Genomic DNA, 21,429 nt, shown 5'->3' with positions numbered 1-21,429 from the left:
CTGCCATTAAACAGCTTGAAAGATCAAAGACAACTTTTAATATAACTCCCATTGGATTCATCTGAAAGAAGGAAGTCATATACGCCTAGGATGGCTTGAGGGTGAGAAAATAATGGGCTAATTTTCATTTTTGAGTGAACTATCCCTTTAAGAAAATAAACAAGGTAACTGTGTAGGGCAAGCAAGCTATACTGCCAAACCAACAGGGGCAGGTTTATGCAGGAAGCACACCTTTTCCAAATGTAAACATCTAAAATGAATAAATAATAATAATGAATAATATTCAATAGTTGTGTATTTTCTGGTAATCGAATGAACATGCAGAACATGAGGATTCGTATTTAAAATAGTTTTTTGCAGTTTAATATTCACAGACAATGGTCTATATCGTGGTTTGAAACTACTTGAGGGTGAGTAAATGATGACAGAATTAAAATTTTTGGGTGAACTATCCCTTTAAGTGTACTGACCTGTTTTTTATTTTTTAATCAATAATAAGCCAAATTCCATGAAATTCCGTGTTGTACAGTAAATTCCATTTTTATGAATGGATTCCACGATTCCGTCCATGTTTTCTGCATCGCAAACTATGCTGACACACCATGTCTACACTGGACGTGACAAAGCGACCGTTGAAAATCATTTGTGCTTTGTGTCAGTATGTCATAAATCGAACGAGGCATCGGGATTTGTCGTGCTGCGTCGCGCCGCATCCAGTGTAGACAGCACTACTGATTATATTGGGTTTTATTGTATTTTGTCGCACCGCTCGCGTCTGGTGTAGACACCCAGTTAAGAAATGTGATGTAACCGATGTGATAAGCATGGCCGGTATAAACACAAGCATTGACTTGAGTGGTCGCGATAAGATCCGGTGGCCATGGAGCCTTATGCACCGTAGAAGCGTGCCGTGACGCGCAGATCAGCACTAACGCCACTGAATCTGCTGTTAAAAATGAGCCATTCATTCATCATATCATCATGCAAAACTAAGAATTAGAATCATTGTAATGTGACGATTAAATATAGGTGTGGTGGGTGGCAGGCGGATAATTTATTTGATGTAGCAGACTCTGGTGAAGTTTGAGCTCCTCCGCTCATCTCTTCACTGACCTGAGCCACCAGTGGCAAACAATGGAGCGCACTCTGCTGGACAAACTAAGTAATTACACAATTTAGGAGCATTTCATCTGCGTTATATGTTCTGTAAAAAAAAATTTCATATCGGCGGCATATTCGCCGATACCGATATATCTGCGACAGGCTCATATCGGCCGATAATATCGCCTAAACGATATATCGGTCTGGCTCAACACATTACAGATGTGTAATCTAATAAGTAGCAATGCACAATATATAAATAACTTTATTATATTGATTTTTTTAATTAATAATTTAATAACACTGTTAAATGTAATCTTTAGTAAATGCCAAAATGAATGTCCATTTTCATCATTTGCATTATAATGCTTTGATGTCTAAATGACTGATTTTACTTTTTAGTGTTTCATTTAGACAAAAATAGTGTAAAATTTTAATATCATCCATCGGTTATCATCCGTAACAAAATTAGTGGCTTATCAGAAATATTTGAATATTGATACAGTCTGAATAAAAACATTTATGTCTTAAATATTCATGAAGTAAAAATTCATGTATGTTACTACGAACACAACCGTTCAAAAGTTTGGGGTCTGTGCGATATTTTTTTTTTTTAAAGGTCCCATATTGTCAAAACTGAAATTTCCTGGCTTTTTTCATGATAACTGAGGTCTAGGTGCTATGTAACTACCACATAAGTTTCAAAACAGTCAATCCACAGTCAAATGCACACAGCCTGCATAAAGTAGCTGTGATTTTTCACGAACTGTTGTGACTTCCATAAAAAGGTGACGTCAGAACTACTCAGTCACCGCCTTCAGTCACCACCTCGAGCACTGCCCACAGTCCCACTCTCCTTTTGCCAAACCCCCAGACAACATCACGTCCATGCCATTGCTGAGCAACAACAACACAGAAACATGTCGAGAAAACGCTGTTCAGTCTGGATGTCAGGAAACTACATCATTACTACATCTGCGTCAAACGTTGTCTATTGCCACCGGCGGTAGTGCACCTGACATCACACACTCTATAACAAGCATAATGCAAAGTTTTGTATACAAGTGTAATAATAGTAACAGTTGCAAATTGTTTTATTTAGACTATAAGTCTATGCTAATTCACAAATTACCTCAAACGCCAAAAAACAGTGCTTGAAAAAAAAAACATGAATTACCATTCTGAAACATCCTGTTGTAAGCGCATTTGAGGAGGTGGTTGGTTGTCTCCTGTAGTCGCTGATTCGGGGTCTGAGTTCGGCTCAAACATGTAAGGCCGGACAACATTTCCCTGCCAGTGACCATCATTACCGGTGTTTCTATTGACCTTACTTGTGAGTATCACCAATCCACAGCAGGCTACAGCATACATGACCCTAGTTACCTGTGGTTGGCCTGGCCGTGTGTCATTCAGAAAACAACAGGCCAATCAGAAGAGGGGCTCATGGATATTAATTAGAGAGGCCAAAATCAGCCTGTTCTTTGCAGAGCTCCTGAGAGAGGAGCTGTAAAAATATATTGAGATGGTTTTTGGTACTTATACCGCAAATATATATTCTTAAGGACATCAAGACTTAAAATTAAACTCCAGAAAGGTGTAAAATATGTGACCTTTAATGTTTTTGAAAGATGCCTCATGTTAATCAAGTCGGCATTTACTCGTTCAAAAATACAGTAAAAACAGCAAAACTGTGAGATATTATTGCAACTTAACTGTTTTCTATTTGAATATATTTTAAAAATGTAATTTATTCCTGTGATGTAAAGCTGAATTTTCCTTCGGAAATCACTCTAATATGCTGATTTTGTGCTCAAGAAACTTTTATTATTACTATCAATGTTCAAAACAGATGCACTGCTTAATATTTTTGTGAAAACGGAGACATATTTCCCAGGATTTTTTGATGAATAAAAAGTTAAAAAGAACAGAATTTATATGAAATCTTTTGTAACATTATAAATGTTTTTACTGTCACTTTGATCAATTTATTGCATTATTTCTGAACAAAAGTCTTAATTTATTTAAAAATAAAATCGTACTGATCCCAAACTTTTGAACGGTAGTATATATCAAAGGACAATATATCTAACAAATCAGTCAACAAATAACATGCATGTATATCTAACCAGCTATGACATGTCCATGGCACTGATGTAAAAGTGCTTATTATAGCAGCAGACAGTGGCGACTACTAACAGAGCAGCATAGAGTGATAACAGAAGGCTAGTCACCATCTTTTATTGCTGTCAGTTTCATGGACACCACATCCGAGCCAGCGTTGGGCTCACTCATGGCCAAGGCACCCACATGCTCCCCTGTCATCAACTGAAGCACAAACATTTGCATAATTGTGAAAAAAACAACTGAACCCTAAAATCCATAAATAACCTAACTACATTTAATTAGTTTTCATTTACAGTGCAGAAAATGGATTTTCTCTAATGCATCATGTCAGGGGTCGGTTTTTTGAAAGCTAGTTTAATAGAAAACGTAATAGACAGCAGTTGTTCTGCTAAATGAATAAATGTTTTGACTCACACCTTCGGCATGTACTTCTCTTTCTGTTTCTGATTAGCATGTCGAACCATCTGATTTACACACAAGTTGGAGTGCGCGCCATAGCTGAGAGCAATAGCTGCTGACAGACGGGAGATCTCCTCCATTACAATCACATGATCAAGATAGCCCAATCCTGTTCCACCGTACTCCACTGCACGCATGGATAAAAACAGCACAACCTTATGTTTTCCAAAGAGAATCCCATCAGACTGTGCTCAATATTTTTTCATAAACAATATTTTTTAAAGACAGCCTGTAAATGGTCCAACCTGGAGCAGTAACTCCAAGCAGTCCAAGCTCACTCATCTCCTTCCAAAACCCCTGGTTTAAAAAAAAAGATCAGAATTAATTACTCAGGATTAATACAGAGAGACTCTGTAATGATACTTGTCATGTACAGGAACTCACCCTCATGCAGGGAAACTCATTTTTCTTATCAATCTCATCAGCGTAAGGAGCGAGTTTCTCCTGACAGAATCTCTGGATTGTCTGTCTGAGCTGGTGTTCAAAACAAAGATGTATGATAAACACAGGGCAGACTGTCCACAAATAACCTGAGCTGCCAAAAACCTCAACAAAACAATTTCATGATGTTAACTGTACATTTTTAGCATAAAATAAATCAATAATAATAATAATACAGTGGCAGTAATGCCATGGTATAGTAATGGCATCAATAACATTGTGCTGCTGTGTGCTATATTCATACACTGTGGGTTTTTTCATGGTGCTTCAAAGATTATCAAAGTATTACAGTGACCTACATACCAAGGTTTTACCTATTCTCTGAGTAGGCATGGAAGGCCAAATCAAAACAAATATTACCAAATATTAGATTAAATGTATAAATTCAACTAATTTTTGTAAGTAGTCCTGTCCAAAAGTACCTTTATGCCTGCAGGAATCCAGTTACAGAAATATAGTTGCAGAATTTAATAAGTAATAATATGAAAAGTATTTTTTGATAATTAACAAAAGCCAAATACAGTTAGTGCTGATAAATTAAAGATATATAAATCACTGATGTGACTTCGTTTTAATTAAATGAATACTATATACTACACTATATGTACACCATTCAAACGTTTGGGGTCAGTAAGATTTTCAATGTTCAATGAAAGAAGTCTCTCATGCTCATCAAGGCTAAATTTATTTGATCAAAGTACAATAAAAACAGTAATATTGTGATTTTTTTTTTTCAGAATTACAACTTTAACGTTTATCATTTAACATTTTTAAAATGTAATTTATCCCTATGAAGGCAAAGCTGAATTTTCAGCAGTCATTACACCGGTCTTCATGACCCTTCAGTAATCATTTTAATGTGCTGATTTGCTGCTCAAGAAACATTTCTTAATGAAATGTTGAAAACAGTTCTGCTGCTTAGTATTTTTCTCAGGTCTCTTTGATGACCAAAAAGTTAAAAAAGAACAGCATTTATTTAAAGGGGTCATATGATGTTGCTAAAAAGAACATTATTTTGTGTATTTGGTGTAATGAAATGTGTTTATGTGGTTTAAGGTTAAAAAAACACATTATTTTCCACATACTGTACATTATTGTTTCTCCTCTATGCCCCGCCTTTTTGAAACGCGTTGATTTTTGCAAAGCTCATCTGTCTAAAAAAGCGAGGTGTGCTGTGATTGGCCAGCTATCCAGTGCGTTGTGATTGGCCGAATACCTCAAGCGTGTGACGGAAATGTTACGCCCCTTGCCATATTGTGATGATGCCCTGTCAGGCCAGAGCGATGATTCAAAAACATGAAAACCCATTATAAACGAGGCATTCGTTGCATCCAGTGGGGACATAATTATGGATTATAATGACTTGTACTGTCTTTTTACACGTTGCGTTGCATTGCGCCGCGTTAACATAAAACCATGTCTGCATTTGTGATCGGAGAAATGAAAAACAACAAGCCCTACTCTACACTGCCCCCAAAAAAACTTGCTTTAAATATATAAAATGTAAAAACTCTCTAAATATAAAAAACGTACTTACAGTCTTTGAGCCAGAACAGCCGGCATTGTAGTCTACTCTACCAGGATCAGGAAACAGTCCTCTATAAAATGTGCTGCACACATCTGAATATTTGGGTTGAATTCTTCTGGAACAGTGTTGTAAATACAACTTAACCACTGATTTCTAGTCGTGTCCATTTTTGGAAAGCCAAACAAATTAGTTTCACTTTCACAACGAAACAGCGTCACACACACCGCAGCCTACAGCGAGCAGAGGCCAGGGGCTAGCGTGAGCAGAGACGCGGGCTTGAGAACGGCGCGGCCGGCAATATCGACGAAGGAGCGTCCGGAAGGACATGTGACGACTCCGGGGTGGACTCTGCTTCGTCCACTGAGAAAGCCGATCCGGCGATCCACAGCGCAAAGTTGATGTATTTCCTCAGCAACCAGCACGGATCAGCTCCAGGCATGACGAAGCGGATATCGTCCTCTTTTGGAAGGCCAAACAAAGTAGTTTCGCTTTCACAACGAAGCACACAGCGTCTTTACGACATGGCTGCAGCGTCAACAATACTACAGCGAGAATAAAAGTTACGCCTTCTTTCTTTGCGTGAACATTTGGGCGGCGTTATGCAAATCTTCCCACATTGTGATGTAGACATGTGGGGGCGTGTTAGAACGAGTGGTTTTAGGTAGGCGTGGTTGACTCTTAACTTTTATAAAGAATATCTCTTTGGATTTGAGACTTTAGTCTTTGCAACTTTACAGATCTTCTTTATGCACCAACAGCTTGTAACACTCCAAAGAGAAAGCAAAAATTTAAATCGCATCATATGACCCCTTTAAAATATAAATATTTTGTAACATTATAAATGTCGTTATTTTACCTTTGCTGAATATAAGTATTAATTTCTTTTTAAAAATACTGAACTTTAGACTTTTGAATGTTACTCAGATAGCACACATACGTCTGCAAGATGTCTGTTAAAGATCGCTTCATCTGGAAAGCATCTGATGTGTACAAACATCTGATAGACGTCTTTAAGAAGTCAGTTTTACATTCTAAATCATAAACATCCTAAAGATATTTTCTAAACGTTTTCTAATGCGTCTTGCAGATGTCAAATAGACGTCTCCATGAGGTGTGCTATCAGGGTACTGTATTAAAATACACAAAGTGCAAAGAAACAGGTTATTTCATACACATTTAACATGGACACCATTAAAACACAGAAGAGAACTGGATCATTAATTTATGTTGGACTAAGTGGGACATTTGCCTCCTCATTTCAGAACTGATACATGTCCAAAACACCATGAGAGTACCATGGCCAAACGGATGCAACATGTTCAATAGCAGATTTCTGTAAGTGGTGTAATGACTTTCCAGTGGGTTTCTATCAAAGCTAATAAAGGACATACTGTATATAATGATCCTGTCCAATCAAAACACGCCGTTTTAGAACAGATGACAATACCACGTGATTGGTGTATCGGAAGGTCGGTTGTAAGGTTAATTGGGTTTAACAAATTGTTACAAATCCTAATTCCATTTGGTGTTTTATTCCCTCCCATACTCTATCAAAATTTGGTGTTATACTTTTTTTTTCTTAGCTGTAATTATAATATTGATAAAATACCAGGAAAACTAGCTGAATTTCACGGTCAGGCCTTTTTATCATGGTCTTTGATCCACAAGCACAATTTTTCACCTCATAGGTACTATATATGGAACAATATGGATATATTATATGAGCACAAATCACTTTATCTAAAACACTGGTTTGATAAAGGCATCATATTGGTGGATCAGTTATTTCATTTGAATGGTTTTCTTTTTACTTATGGTGAGTTTTTGGCACATTATAAGACTCCTGTTACACCAGGGGACTATGCTAAAGTTTTTGGGGCTATTTCTCCTGAAGTTTGTATGTTATTTAAACATCAGACAAGAATTTTTGTTTTGGAAAGTTGTATTATTTGGTACATTGGAGAACAGCAAAGAAAAGCACAGTCACGTTTACATGATAAATCTTGTTTTTTTTACATGCAAAATGTAATATTCACAAATGTAAGTTCTCATGCAAAAAAACTGTTTTTTTTCTTTTAGGAAGGAAATGGAGCATTATATTGATACTATACGATTTTCTATGAAACAAAAAGCAATTAAAACGGTGAAAGTTTGTTAACGCTTTAATATTTTTATATAAATTTGTATTTGTATACAGCCCCTCTAGTGTGAAATTGTTTATTTAATGTATAATGTTTATTGTTTATATCATGTATAGTGTTTGTCATATACATGTATTTTGATCTTGTTAATAAAATAAATACATTTTAAAAATGTGTGTGTGCGTGCACGATTTGTGACAAATGAGGACATAAATTTGTATAATGACAAAGGTATGACATAGGTATTACAAGGAGAAGGTGACTTTTCAGGACATAACCCCATGTCCCCACTTTTCAAAACGCTTATAAATCACACAGAATGGAGTGTATTGAAAATCTGAAATAGCACAGTCATTCTTGAGAAGTGGGACAAAACAGGGTTCAAAATTAAAAAAATAAAACCTTGTACTCAGACAAATGAAACTACATTTATGTATCTTATATGTACTAAGCTACTGAGCTATGCTTTGATACAACCTCCCAACTTTTCTCTTTTTTAACAAAATATGCTTTTTTTACCTTGGATTGTGTAATATAATTTCAACTTTATCTTTAACAGCATTCAAGATGTTTTTCAAAAAACATTCTGGTGTTAGCAGACAGATTACACGTTCACATGTGACCAACAATTCCACAACAAATATAAAATATCATAATGAAATATTATCAAAATATTCAACTGACGGAGTTGACACATCTGACGGTGGTGACGAAAACCTGAATTTGTAGTAATTTTAACTATCAAATACATTGAATCAGTCAATTACTGTATTAAAACAAACACAACAAACAGTGAGTATGTTATTGTTTATAAAGCTTTTATTCAAGAGTCACATTTAAGTATTTTGATATATCATTGGAACACAAAATCTTATGGTGGTGACATCTGACGGAGTTGACAAATTTGGCATTTCTTTCACAAATCCAATGGGGTTCATGTGGTAGCCATTTTATTTTTTTCTGTTGATGCTAGATGCTAATGGAACTATAAAACTAAGCAGAGCCTGTCTGACACTGATGTACTCTGCGGAGGTGAACTGTGGCAAGGGGGTCCTTTAGAGTGACAGCTGCCCCTGATATTCCCTGATTTTATTACATTTTATTGAATGTCTGAGGGTGTTGACAAAAAGTGGGGACGCAACTTTAAAATCTTATGAAACATGCATGTGTCATTAAAAAAAAACCTTGCTTTGATAGGAGATATTATTAAGTGTTGCTTTTGATAAAACAAGCTCTTTTTCATCATAAAAAAAAACATTTTATTGCATATGAATGATTGAACCCTTCTCTGTGGACACACTGTTTTAGTTGTAGTGAGAGGACATTAAGAAACACAGATTTGGTATAATAATGAGAAAATTAAATTGAAGGTGCACATTGTGTTAAATACATTCTATTATTAATCCCTCATGACATTTCAAATGTAAAATATTTGTATTTTTAAACCTAATAGCATTTACCCTTGCTAGACCTGTTTTGTCCCATGTCTCAAGAATGACGTTTCCTGTAAGGGGTAGGTTTAGGGGTAGGGTTGGTGTAGGGCGATAGAAAATACAGTCTGTACAGTAGAAAAACCATTGCATATGGGATGTCCCCACTTTTCACAAAAACAAACCTGTGTGTGTATGTGTGTGTGTGTACACTTATTTGGGATTCAGTAGAATAGTTTAGAATAACCTCAACACCAGACAGAAACTGAATGCACGTCACACCTCTATTGCATTTGATCATGTTCTAGCTGGGGTCTCAGAGACCCCGAACAGCTCACCCAAAATATTTTTGCTACTACTCACGTCAATTATTAATTATAATCACACACTTGTATATTTTATATTATTGATCAATATGTGAATCCATTGACCGGACTAAGCATGACCAGTGTGGCGGCTCGTCGGGGGAGGCACAGCTTCCCCAAAATTTTGAGGTGAAAATGGGAGGAGGACGATTTAATGTTAATAAAATTCACAATTCATTTCAGTTCATGTCTCAGGATGTGTATTTTTTGTTTGTAATTTCACAGCTGTAATACCATAATCATAACATGTTACTGAAGTGACAGACCAGGTAAGTGAAGTTATATTATCTTGCTGTATGTATGTCGTTTTCTTTACGTGTTCTGACTAAAAGCAACCAAAAAGCCATTTCAAAGTGGTTAATCAAATAATAATAATAATAATAATAATATAATAATAATAATAATCGGCAGGGATCCCCAGACCAATACAATTAGTGCCTCCTCTATTTTAAAACCCACGAGCTGCCACCGGTTGGCACAGATTAAAAACTTTTTCAAACCATCCTCTGCTCCACGATGTTTCGTTAGATATGCTGGAGAAACCGAGTCTGACCACCAGATGTCGCTAATGCGCACTGTGTTAAAAAGCGTCGAGTGATGAACCGTTTTTCGGCACAATTTGATGAAAGCCTCAAACGGTTCAGAAAGCCTCGGTTTCCCATCACTAACTGCAGAACAAAACAGGCAAAAACGGTTGAGTTAATTATGCAATTGCACTCGGATAGTTGAAGAGTGCAGGAAAGCAATCCTGAACTTCACTAAAATGCTCTGGAAAGAATTGCATTCTGCTTCTCTTGTGTTGTGTGCGTGACCTTTACCTGCCACTAGAGCTTTACTGCCCCCTACTGCGAGGAAGCACAAACTACAGCACAACGCTATGACAACTATCACAAAACACTGTAGGAAAGCAACATTAAGATGCTATAAAAACTTAACTGTAAGTTACCTTAACATACAGGTACTGTAAAAATGATTACAAATATTTTTAAGCAGATGAAATAATATTTTATAATCCTTAACAGGAAAGATCACAGTCAGTTAGCCTAATAAACAATAGCTTAAATGGGATTTTCCTTTCAAATGTTTTAGTACATACAAATAGAAGTAGAATTACGTTCTAATTTACAGAGAAAATCGATATTATATTTAACAAATCAGGGTAAAATATTGTTGATAACAGTGTTTTTAGAAATAAAAAGTGCATGCATTATCATTTAAGGTGAAATGGTCGTACCCAGAATGTACATTGAAATGTTTTATGTTATGTATTTGACGTTTGTTTCATTATTTTTGTGCCGTGTGTTATGTGTTTTGCGTTTGTATGACCACAGTTACTGGAAAGGGCAATTCTGATTAATTTTACGTCATCATGTGACCTTTCATTATACATCTGTTTTATTATCAGTTGGCTACATTTTACAGTAACAACCAGATTGAATAGCTCCAATAGATAGTAGCCTATTATATAATTTAATGAGATAGCCTACAGTTTCTAAAATATACAGTCACCAAAATGCTTGTTTCACTGATTTTTCCCTTCAAATTCTGACAACCACAACATGTATGAATGAATTATATAGCTACCCTAGTCAACTTGAATGAGAATGAGATATTTTCAGTAAAGGATTAGATATTAAATAGTATTTAAGCTGTTTGGGGCATTTATTGTTTGCATATTTCTAATTGTAATTTAGCATAAATCTGATCAACAACAGTTAGAAAATCATTTATAATATACGATGCTTTATAACATTGTTGTATATCTCAGCATAGTTGAATGAAATCATAGTAGACCTAATTCATGTGATTTTGAATAATTGTATCTTTACTTTTAACTACATTTGTAACATGCAGACTACATTCCTTGTTATTTTGATATTTAAAGTCCGGCCCGATGTCTACACGAATAGACAATAAACAGCAGTGTGGTCGAATACTACACTGAATAAGGAAATGCGCTACCAAGCAAAAGTCAAATTAAAAGTCAGGAAGAGCGGGGACACGCTTCAAACGCGGAAGATGTGTGTTAAGCGCTGTTTACAGGGGCTCCCAGGCTGTGAATCTGAGTCCACGGACTCACGCTAAGCCAAACAAAGCTATCTGGATGGAGATCGTTTGTTACATAACTTACTGGAAACAAAGCCTCTGACACGCTGGCTTTACTTTAGGGGCCCCCTCTCACTATCGCAGTGTGTGGCCCCTCGGACAGAGGTGGGATAGCATATTCTGAGCCCTCCAGGCACCTCGATGCCCAAACAGAGGCGGTGTTTTCACATTCGTCTCCGGTTTGCGACGGATCAGGGAGAGGAGGAGGAGGAAGACGCGCAGGAAACTTTTCATCCGCAGAGAATTGTGATGATCAAGCACAGATGGCGGAACAGTACAGTGGGCAAGCAGGCTTTTTCTCCGACGGTAACCCGGGGAGAGGGTACCTAGTTCCGCAGGTGACCATCACGTCTGATGGGGACTCACGGGAGATCACTGAGGAGGATCTGGAGGAGGAGGTGAACGGACGGTTGCGCCGCAAACTCTCCAACTCCTCCATCTCCTCCAACGGCTCCTCCACAGCGTTTGACGAGTCGGAGGATGACTTCCTCAGCGACAACGAGACCAAAAGCAAAGGCATCGTGACTCTCGAGCATTTGGGGGACTCGGTAGATTCAGGAGAGGTAGGTTATGTAGTCATTCACGTGCTATCATATATAAAGAAGGCACGAACTACTGGGTAGACAGAGGTAGGTGTTATAGTTTGTAAAGTGACTAGTTGTCGCACTTTTTACTCTTGTGAATATTTTTCAGTATAGAGTCAACATTCTAGTTCTAGTTCTGGCTGCAAAAAGCTGTATATTTCAACCGTTATTGCACAGGGGGAAAAGGAATCGAGTTCATTAAACAGATGTTGATCTTTTGTGATAACCTGGTGCAATAGTGGGTCATGTTATCAGACTATATGTGGCAAGTTGACACATTTGAACCTGACATTTGGCATCCTGTAATGGGATTTTCAGCAAATTAAAAAACACAACAGATTTAATGAACCCCTTAACTGTCACCGTCCCACCTGTGGGACGCTTGGCGCTCTTTTATATTGTTGTCCTTTTTCTCTATCAAATATTTTAGTAATCATCATAAATTATATATCGTTTGAAAGCATAGAAGTCCAAGATTCATTCTGTGAAAACCATTTTGAAATCGGACATTGCGTTACCATGGGAATGGTGCTTTAAAATGTTTTGGTGGTCTCCTCCCCCTTAACAGGCGGTGCCAAGTGTTATATTACAAAATGCATAACGGTCTTTTACAATCAAAATGTTTTATAATCTTGACATAAAACATATAATTGGAAAGGTCTGAGTCTCAGGATTCCATATTTGATATTTGACATATTTAATATTGACAGAGAAATCTAGACATTTGTGACAGAAAAATGCATTAAAAAAATTCAATGGAGTTTGGATGGCACCCGGTGGCTGTTTGTGGTATAACGCCCTAAATAAAATCTCACAGAAACCTCCATTTTTTTTTCATATCATCTTCAAATTTGGAACATAACTTATTTAGACATAAGGCTTTATTTTATTTTATTTATTTATTTTAGCAACTTTAGAGTAAAACCTGTTATGTCAAATATTTATTTTATATAAAATATAATAAAAACTGTACAGTGCATTTTCTTTACAATAAATTTAAACTTGTATAACTTTTTGATATTTAATTTTTTTTAAATAATTCCACTTCTCCAATAATCTGCTAACTGTCTTCTTTAAAAAGAGACCAACCTCTCAACCAAAGTGTTCATGAATTATAACAAGTTTGGATAGTGCACTTTAATGCCTATTTAAAAAAATGGGGGGGGGGGGACAATTTTGTATTGGACAATTTTATACATTTGTTATAATTTATTTATATTGTTATTGTTTATTTATATATATTATATATTTACATTTTTATGCGAATTATGAAAGTTTAATCTGGGGAAAAATATATATTTTTCCAACCAAAACTAGGGCTTTGACCTAATTAAAATAGGTGTTTAAAACCCACATACAAAACCACTTCTAGAGCATCACATATTTGTGTAAGTGGACTTATGACTCAAAACCTTACTGAGATATAGTTAAGGCTTACATATGTGACAACTATAAGATATATAAGAAATAATCGTACATTTTTATTGTGATTCATTTATTATATAGTATATATAGACTTCTGGAGAGACTTGGGGTGAATTAAATTATGGGCTCTTTATTCTTACAGATCTCTTCTTAAAATAAAAGCAGACAATTTGAAACCCATCATGAGAACATGAGACTAGTAATGAGGAACTGTCTTGTTGAAAGTTATGAAATCTTTTGTATCTGTTTGTGAGTTGCCAATGAGGCTTCTGACACCTGTCGTTGTATCTTGAGGAATTTCATTTTTTGTACTTATAACTGAGGCATTAGAAAACTTTTGATTGAACTCTTCATATTCAATAACAGCTTTGTGTTCAATCAATAGCTTTAAAGAGCTCGTGCAAGGTCATGATTATGGTACGTTTGTGTGGGTGTTTGTCTGTACTTGCTCCTAATTGTGAAAGCGTGTCTGTTCACTGCGTTGCCAATTCAAAACTACTGTGACATGACACATGGCATTTGCGGCTAGATTTGTATCATGTGGCTCTTCAATGTTTTTTCTGATGAAATATTTGCAGTAGTAAATAGCTAAAAAATATAACGGAAACATCCATCCATCCATTGCAGTTCGATAAGTTTCTCCTTCATTGTTTACAAAGTAGGCTGTTCAGAGTTTTTATCGGAATTGTTTATTTTTTGTTTGCATTAAGCATCTTCAATGTAGTTTGAGTTGGGCAAATATCACAGGCGTGCAGCTTTAATAAGCTGGCAGCACTTTGAGTGTTAAAATAACAAGCTCAACAGGCTTAACCGCTATGTGCCAAAGCCTTTTTTTCATATACATACTCACATGCTGTTAATTTCTGAAATAGAGGTGAAAGTGATGACCTTTGCAAATTTTTTAGAAAATATTGCAGTTAATGGATGGGAAAGTTACTTTGAATACATTAAATCCCAGTTTGGATTGAAGCATCTGCCAAATGCATGAATGTAAGGGTGAATGTAAATTAAAGGACTATAAAAGTCTTAAAAAGAAGAGCAAATAAAAATGTAGAAGTAATATTTTTTAACACAGTGCTTAATAGATAAATCTCACCAGTCGTCTCTGTTTTGTTTCTCACTTCTGCCATGTGATTATTCGGAATGGATGTCTTATGTTTTGTGGTCCTCATCGCAGCCATAGAAGGCCTTTGCTGTCATTGTACTTTAAACACTTTGCCTCTGTAAATCTTGACACCATGTCTGCGTAGTATCTACTCTTTCTTTTTCGGAAAGTTACACATCTTGCACTGAATGAACTGATCAATGTTCATCTTCTTTGGCCCAATAAAAGTCAAGCTCAATGACACTGTAAAAAGCCATTTAGAGCTTATAAATTGAATGTTTGCGCAGAGCTGTAGCAGGCACCTATTCTGAGAAGGAAAACACATACAGTGACAAACACTTTTTATCAGCCTATATCAAAACATAAACTCATTGCAGCTTGACATTTAAGCAGAAGCCACAGTGTCACAAACAAGTTTCCACCCGCAGTTCGATGGTAGAGCAGCTCAGGTCAGTTTTATTAACTAAACAGATTTTAATACTCACATTTGAAATTATTCTTTTTATTGTTATTTTTTTCAAAAACTGACAATCCTCTGTTGTAGTAAAAATGTGCTTCAAAATGTAGTCATGGTAAAACTGAGTTGTGTCTTTTTGTCTAACTAGTAAATAAAAGATACCAAAGATGTCATGTTCAGCTATTAGCTTTATATTTTAATATTTTATTTTTAAGTCATAAATGCCTCGTTTTTAATAATGAAATATAATTGTATTAAAAATTCTAATTACTGCTAAAATGCCATTTTTAGTAGCAAAGAGACCAAACAGATGAGTGTTGACTCTTTTTTTTTTGGTGATTCAGTAGATATGTTTATTGAAGGTAAAGCTTTTTATGTTGTCGTAGAAACGTGTCACATTTTTATCAAACGTGAATGGTAGTTGTTTGAGAGTTGGCACCACAATGTTTGAATTGTCTGCATGAGTGTCCAGTTCAATATTTAGTTATGGGTGTGTTAAAAATGTGTATGTACAGCTTCACAAAGTGCAGGGCATAGCCTTTGGTTTATGGCTTTTCTCTGTATTTATACAGGGCCGTACGCAGTCTGCATGACTTTAAATAAGATGTACTCTCTGGATCTTGTCCAACCCCCCAAAGCAAAGTTTTATGTACCACATCAATTTTAAAGGCTCAATAATAATTGCTGCACACTGTATTGTAAAGAAGGTTTTCCATTCAGCTTTTGTACCTGAGGTAGGCCTGGACAATAAAATATATCGTGATATCAATTTTGGCCATATCGTCCAGCCCTAACCTGAGGTACACATATGTTGACAAACTTCACTCATCTGCTTCATCAGCACATCAGCAGAGATAGAAAGTAACAAATATGTTTCTTTCCATATCACGTGGAAGAACAAACACTGCACTTCAGCTACACCCTTACCATTTCAACACCTGCAGTATCCATTTTCCTAAAGGGTTTTTTTCTTCTTACATTTTATTTTTTACAATTTAGTAAGGTACAGTACATGATAATTAATGTTAAAGTATAAAGAATCTTTATATCAAAACTATTTTTATTGTAGGGCTAAGCAATTAATCAAAAAAGAAAATTTTTGTTCATTTACTATTTTGGATCCCAATGTTTCTGAAAACAACATAATATCAAACTAATTAATGTTTATTTTAAAGTATTTATTTAAATGTGTGTGTGTGGAGAGCAACATTTATTCAAAATAGAAATCTTTCCTAACAAAGTCTTTACTATCACATTTTTTTTAAATAAATTTAACACATTCACAACAGAAGTATTAATTTCTTTCAAAAAAAAAAGAAAGAAAAAATTTTACTGACCCCAAACTTTTGAATGATAATGTATATTGTTACAAAATATTTCTATTTGAAATAAATGCTGTTCTTTTAAACTTTTTATTCATCAAAGCATCAAACAAAAAAAAAATCATCACAGGAATTAATATTTTAAAGTATATTAACATAGAAATGAAAAATAGTACTTATTTTAAATTGCAATAACATTTCACAATATTACAGTTTTTTCTGTATTTTGTATCAAATAAATGCAGTCTTAACGAGCATAAGAAACTTATGTAGTCATTGTTTTGTTTGTTTATTTATTTATTGCCAAAGAAAGGAATTTACTTTATATTTTGAGTGGCATTTGTTAATTTTCCCATACTTTATTTGTTATGATGTATTTGTATATTATAATGTTTACAAGTGATACAGGGAATGCGTGTGGAAAAAACACATTTAGAGCTTCATGAGTTTGACTTTTTCTGTATGATCAATCAAAACAAGTTTGAATCATTCATTACATTTTAAAAGAATAGTCACAGAACCACCCAATCAAATAAAATGTAAGCTAAATTAATTATGCAGATCACTTTAAACTTAATTACCTGAGATTAAAAAAATAAGATTCATGTTAATTAATCAACTGAATGATATACAATACTGTTCAAAAGTTTAGGGTTAGTAAGATTTTAAGTGTTTTAAAGTCTCTTATGGTCACCAAGGCTGTATTTTTGTTATTATTATTCTTTTTCAAAAACACAGTAAAATGTTGAAATATTAATATACATTGTTACAGTTTGAAGTGACTTTTTACAATTTTCTATCTTAATATAATTTAAAATGTAATTATTCCTGTGATGGTAAAGCGGAATTTTCAGCATCATTACTCCAGTCTTCAGTGTCACATGATCCTTCAGAAATCATTCCAATCTGCTGATTTGGTGTTTAAGAAACATTTCTGAAAACAATTGTGTTAATATTTCTGACAATACATTTTGTCAGGATTCTTTAATTAATAGAAAGAGCACAGCATTTATTTGAAATAGAAAGAGCAGTGCAAATATTTAAATATACTGTATACTATGAATCATATTAATTATATATTAGTTATTATTAATTATATTTATAATTAATTATATTCTATTAATGTTATTTTTTAAATATAGTAATAATATATTCAAATGATTCTTATTAAATAAAACACAGAACGTATTACTTGCTTTGCTAATGTGTCATTCTTTCCTTTTTATAGTCATGCTAATATATTGTGCGTGGCAGGTTTACACCTGTTCTGGTTGTTGGCCTGCATCCTGTCAGGGCGATGGGTGGAGCTCATGAGGAGAGAGAGAGGCCCTCGCACAACAATAATAACCACTTCCTGTGCACATGCAGTCAAAACTTAGATGCACACTTAGCGAGGCAGACACGGGGCGTCCCTGAGGGCTTCCTTCCTTCTCACACACACTTCACGCATTCTTTTTACACACTGAGAGACATTTTATGCAAGGAGTCCCTTGGTGACTTCCTCTTCTCACACAGGAAGTCAAGTAAAGTTCAAGCATGCAAAAAATAAAAACGGCAGATGACTGAATTAACATTTCAGGCATGATTAATTGACCTTTCTATTAGGTTATTTAAAAATCTACTTCGTTCTTTCTTTCTTTTTTTCAGGACATATCTGGAGGAGGAGTTGGTGCGGGCCAGGGTGAAGCCAAAGCTGCGTGAAGACTTATATAATAAGATGCTGGAGGTGGACAGAGAGGCTCCTACAGCGGAGGAGAAGAAACAGAAGGCTGTTACCAAACCACGTTATATGCAGTGGAGAGAAAGTCTCAGCTCTACTAACTCTCTGGGCTTCCGCATTGAGGGTATCAAGGTAGCCACAGTGCCTAAAAATCACAGCCTGCTTGTTCACAGCTGGCAGAATTTGAGTTCAGCTGAAAATCAGGACTTTGAATCTTGTACTTGTAATATTAATGAATTAATATTAACTTGTAATATTCATTATTAATATTCTATATTATTAATAATAATAACACTTCATATTAAACTATTAAATACATAAAGAAATAAATACACACAATTATAACTAATTATTATTCTATAGTTTTAGTAATACTTGATTAATAATTAATGTCCTATAACAACAAAACTATTCAAATATAAAATAATGTAATAATAATCATTTGATGTACTAACACAAATCAGTTTAAGATCATTTACAAATCATTTTAAACACTATTAAGTGTACAAGAATTCACGTATTAACTGACATGTTTTGTACAAAAGCTGTCACTGGGGCAGAACCTTTTCAAAAGGTACACATTTGTCCATATTGGTACCTTAAAGGTACATATTACTACCTAAAGTGTACATATTAGTACGTACAAAAGTGTACCTTTTGAAATGGCACTGCCTCAGTGACAGCTTTTTTTGAACACTGTATTATCCTCAACCTGCTGTTTTTGTCAGTAACAGCTCTTCATCTGACTTTTTTTCCCTGTTACATTCGACACAATACATTGATTTTTTTACATTGTCTTATTTCAGAGGGGGGAAACCTGCAAGACAGACTTTAAAAAGACCCGGTCAAAGGAAGACGTCATTCAGGTCTTTAAGGATTTCGTCGAGGGCAATAAAAACATAACTGTACGTGAGTTCTTGAGAACTAGACCAACCTGTTCTGTGATATAATGCATGCACACCTACACTTCAATGGAGCAATATTCTCTTTGTGTCTTAATGAACACCTTAAGTGCTTTTTATCCAGGATATATATACGTCTGATGTAAAAAGGCCAGCTATCGTTGCTCCCATAATGCAGATAAAACAGTATCATAAAAGCTCATCTGTTCAATATGGGGTCTATATGGTTTAAAGTCATTATATTTAAAGGATATACTTATTTTAAAACAGGCAAGCGTAGGAATATATAATGCCTCAACAGAAAAAATCTGAAACAAATTAACTGCACTTATAAGGTGTCCTTGTGTAATTGGAGCCTCACTCCAGTGAATACTGAAAAATACTGAAAAAGTACTGAAAAATAACTTCTAGCATAATTCTAGTTGAATTACTGATTCATGCTGTGCTCTTCTCCTTCACCTACCTAACAGAACTCCTATATTACAAGGCTTGAAGATATTAAACAGGCACTGAAAGCCTCAGAGTTCTTCAAGAAACACGAGGTAAAATCTGACTTTTTAAAAAAAAATTTGTATATTATTTATTAATGCTGTACTGTATTGCAATACACTTCCAATTAATATCTAATTAGTGAACATACTAAGGGAGTAAAAAACAAGGATTGAGTTGTTAACAATTTTAAAATTAATATCTAGCTACTTAATGTCTAAGAATATATGTTTTATTTGATTCATTATGCACCATATTAATGTTGTACTGTACTGCAGTATTTGGGGTTGGTAAGATTTTAGGAAATAAATGAATATTGTTATTCAGCAAGGACACATTAAATTGAAGTCAGTAAATACATTTATAATGTTTCATAAATGTTCTATTTCAAATAACCGCTGTTCTTTTTAACTTTATATTCATTAAAGAATCCTGTAAAAAAAAAAATAGTTTTTAGAATTTAGTAAAAAGTGTCATGGTTTATGCATTCAAATAACCGCTGTTCTTTTTAACTTTATATTCATTAAAGAATCCTGTAAAAAAAAAATAGTTTTTAGAATTTAGTAAAAAGTGTCATGGTTTATGCAAAAATATTGAGCAACACAACTGTTTTCAACATTGATAATAGTAAGAAATGTTTCTTGAGAGCACTAAATCAGTATGTTAGAATGATTTCTGATGGATCGTGTGACACTGAAGACTGGAGTAATGATGCTGAAAATTCTGCTTTGTCATCAGAGGAATAAATTACATTTGAAAATATATTAAAATAGAAAACAGTTATTTTAAATTGTAATAATATTTTACAGTACAATTTTACTGTATTTTTGATTAAATAAATGTCACGTTGCTGAGCATAAGCAACTGCCATCAAAGACATAAAAAATCTTACTGACCTCAAATGTTTGAATGGCACTTTCAACTATGGTGTTTTTTCCCCCATATGATACGGCCCACCTCAAAAATGTTTCATGTCTTTAAGGTAATCGGGAGTTCGCTTCTCTTCATTCACAATCACACAGAGAGAGCTGAAGTCTGGCTCATTGATTTTGGTAAGACCACACCGCTCCCAGACGGACAGAACCTGGATCACTACAGACCCTGGGAGGAGGGCAACCGAGAAGACGGATACTTGTGGGGCTTGGACAACCTGCTGCAAACCCTTTCCTCGTTGGCCAGGGAGTGACCTTCTTACTGCAAACTTCTCGCGTGACAGCAACAGCATGCTGATAGACACTTCTAAACCTTCTGCAGTGCATTATAGGGAGGCTACCAGTGACATAGTCCATTACTTTACAGTGTTAAGCTGTAAAAGCATTTCACCCATATCATGGTTTTCATAAATGCACATTTGTTTGTTGTCATAATACAGTTACTCTTCCCCAAAGTCCAAAAAAAAGGTTGAAGACAAAATGTAGTTTGTAAAGTAGAGATGCACCGATCGATCGGCCAGGGATCGGAATCGGCCGATTTTTGTCATGATCGGCCCGGATCGGTGATCGGCCGGTCAGTCTCACTTCTTTCCGATTCCGAGCCGATCCGTTTTGTTACCAGCGGGCAGCGGCACAGGCAATAACATCAGCCGCGCTTTCTCGCTCTCTTCTCTCCGACGACCCCTTCTCTCTCACACACGTCTCATTCACTCTGGTTAAATAGTGCTTGTATTGCGCATTATTTTAGTCATTGCCGCAGGTTTCGCGCTTATACCAAACGCGCGCGCACCACCACTG

The 21,429-nt window shown here is 35.2% G+C and overlaps 2 protein-coding genes across 2 annotated transcripts in view; one reads left to right on the top strand and one right to left on the bottom strand.

The window, feature by feature from the left end:
• Positions 1-4,458, bottom strand: part of LOC107594842 (isovaleryl-CoA dehydrogenase, mitochondrial-like) — a 10,223-nt gene extending 5,765 nt beyond the window's left edge. Inside the window, 5 exon segments of the mRNA XM_016285050.1 lie at positions 3,333-3,426; positions 3,642-3,811; positions 3,930-3,981; positions 4,069-4,158; positions 4,429-4,458. Coding sequence (XP_016140536.1) covers positions 3,333-3,426; positions 3,642-3,811; positions 3,930-3,981; positions 4,069-4,158; positions 4,429-4,458 — 436 coding nt within the window.
• A 7,149-nt stretch (positions 4,459-11,607) lies between these two features.
• LOC107594841 (inositol-trisphosphate 3-kinase A-like) lies at positions 11,608-21,148 on the top strand. The gene is made up of 5 exons (XM_016285049.1): positions 11,608-12,258; positions 18,177-18,440; positions 19,115-19,213; positions 19,681-19,752; positions 20,682-21,148. The coding sequence occupies exons 1-5, from the start codon at positions 11,959-11,961 to the stop codon at positions 20,883-20,885; spliced, it is 939 nt and encodes a 312-aa protein (XP_016140535.1). The 5' UTR covers positions 11,608-11,958; the 3' UTR covers positions 20,886-21,148.
• The last annotated feature ends 281 nt before the right edge of the window (positions 21,149-21,429 follow it).

This window comes from Sinocyclocheilus grahami, unplaced genomic scaffold, assembly GCF_001515645.1.
Source record: "Sinocyclocheilus grahami isolate Dianchi unplaced genomic scaffold, SAMN03320097.WGS_v1.1 scaffold191.1, whole genome shotgun sequence".
Lineage (NCBI taxonomy): Eukaryota > Metazoa > Chordata > Actinopteri > Cypriniformes > Cyprinidae > Sinocyclocheilus > Sinocyclocheilus grahami.
This window is presented reverse-complemented; position numbering and strand designations above follow the sequence as displayed.

What these genes read in the sequence shown, in the direction of transcription:
- LOC107594841 (XM_016285049.1), top strand. Translation starts at nt 11,959, where the DNA reads ATGGCGGAACAGTACAGTGGGCAAGCAGGCTTTTTCTCCGACGGTAAC. An exon ending in ACTCGGTAGATTCAGGAGAG is followed by an intron (nt 12,259 to 18,176) that starts GTAGGTTATGTA and finishes CAGGCATGATTA; the next exon opens with ATTGACCTTTCTATTAGGTT. An exon ending in TCCGCATTGAGGGTATCAAG is followed by an intron (nt 18,441 to 19,114) that starts GTAGCCACAGTG and finishes GTCTTATTTCAG; the next exon opens with AGGGGGGAAACCTGCAAGAC.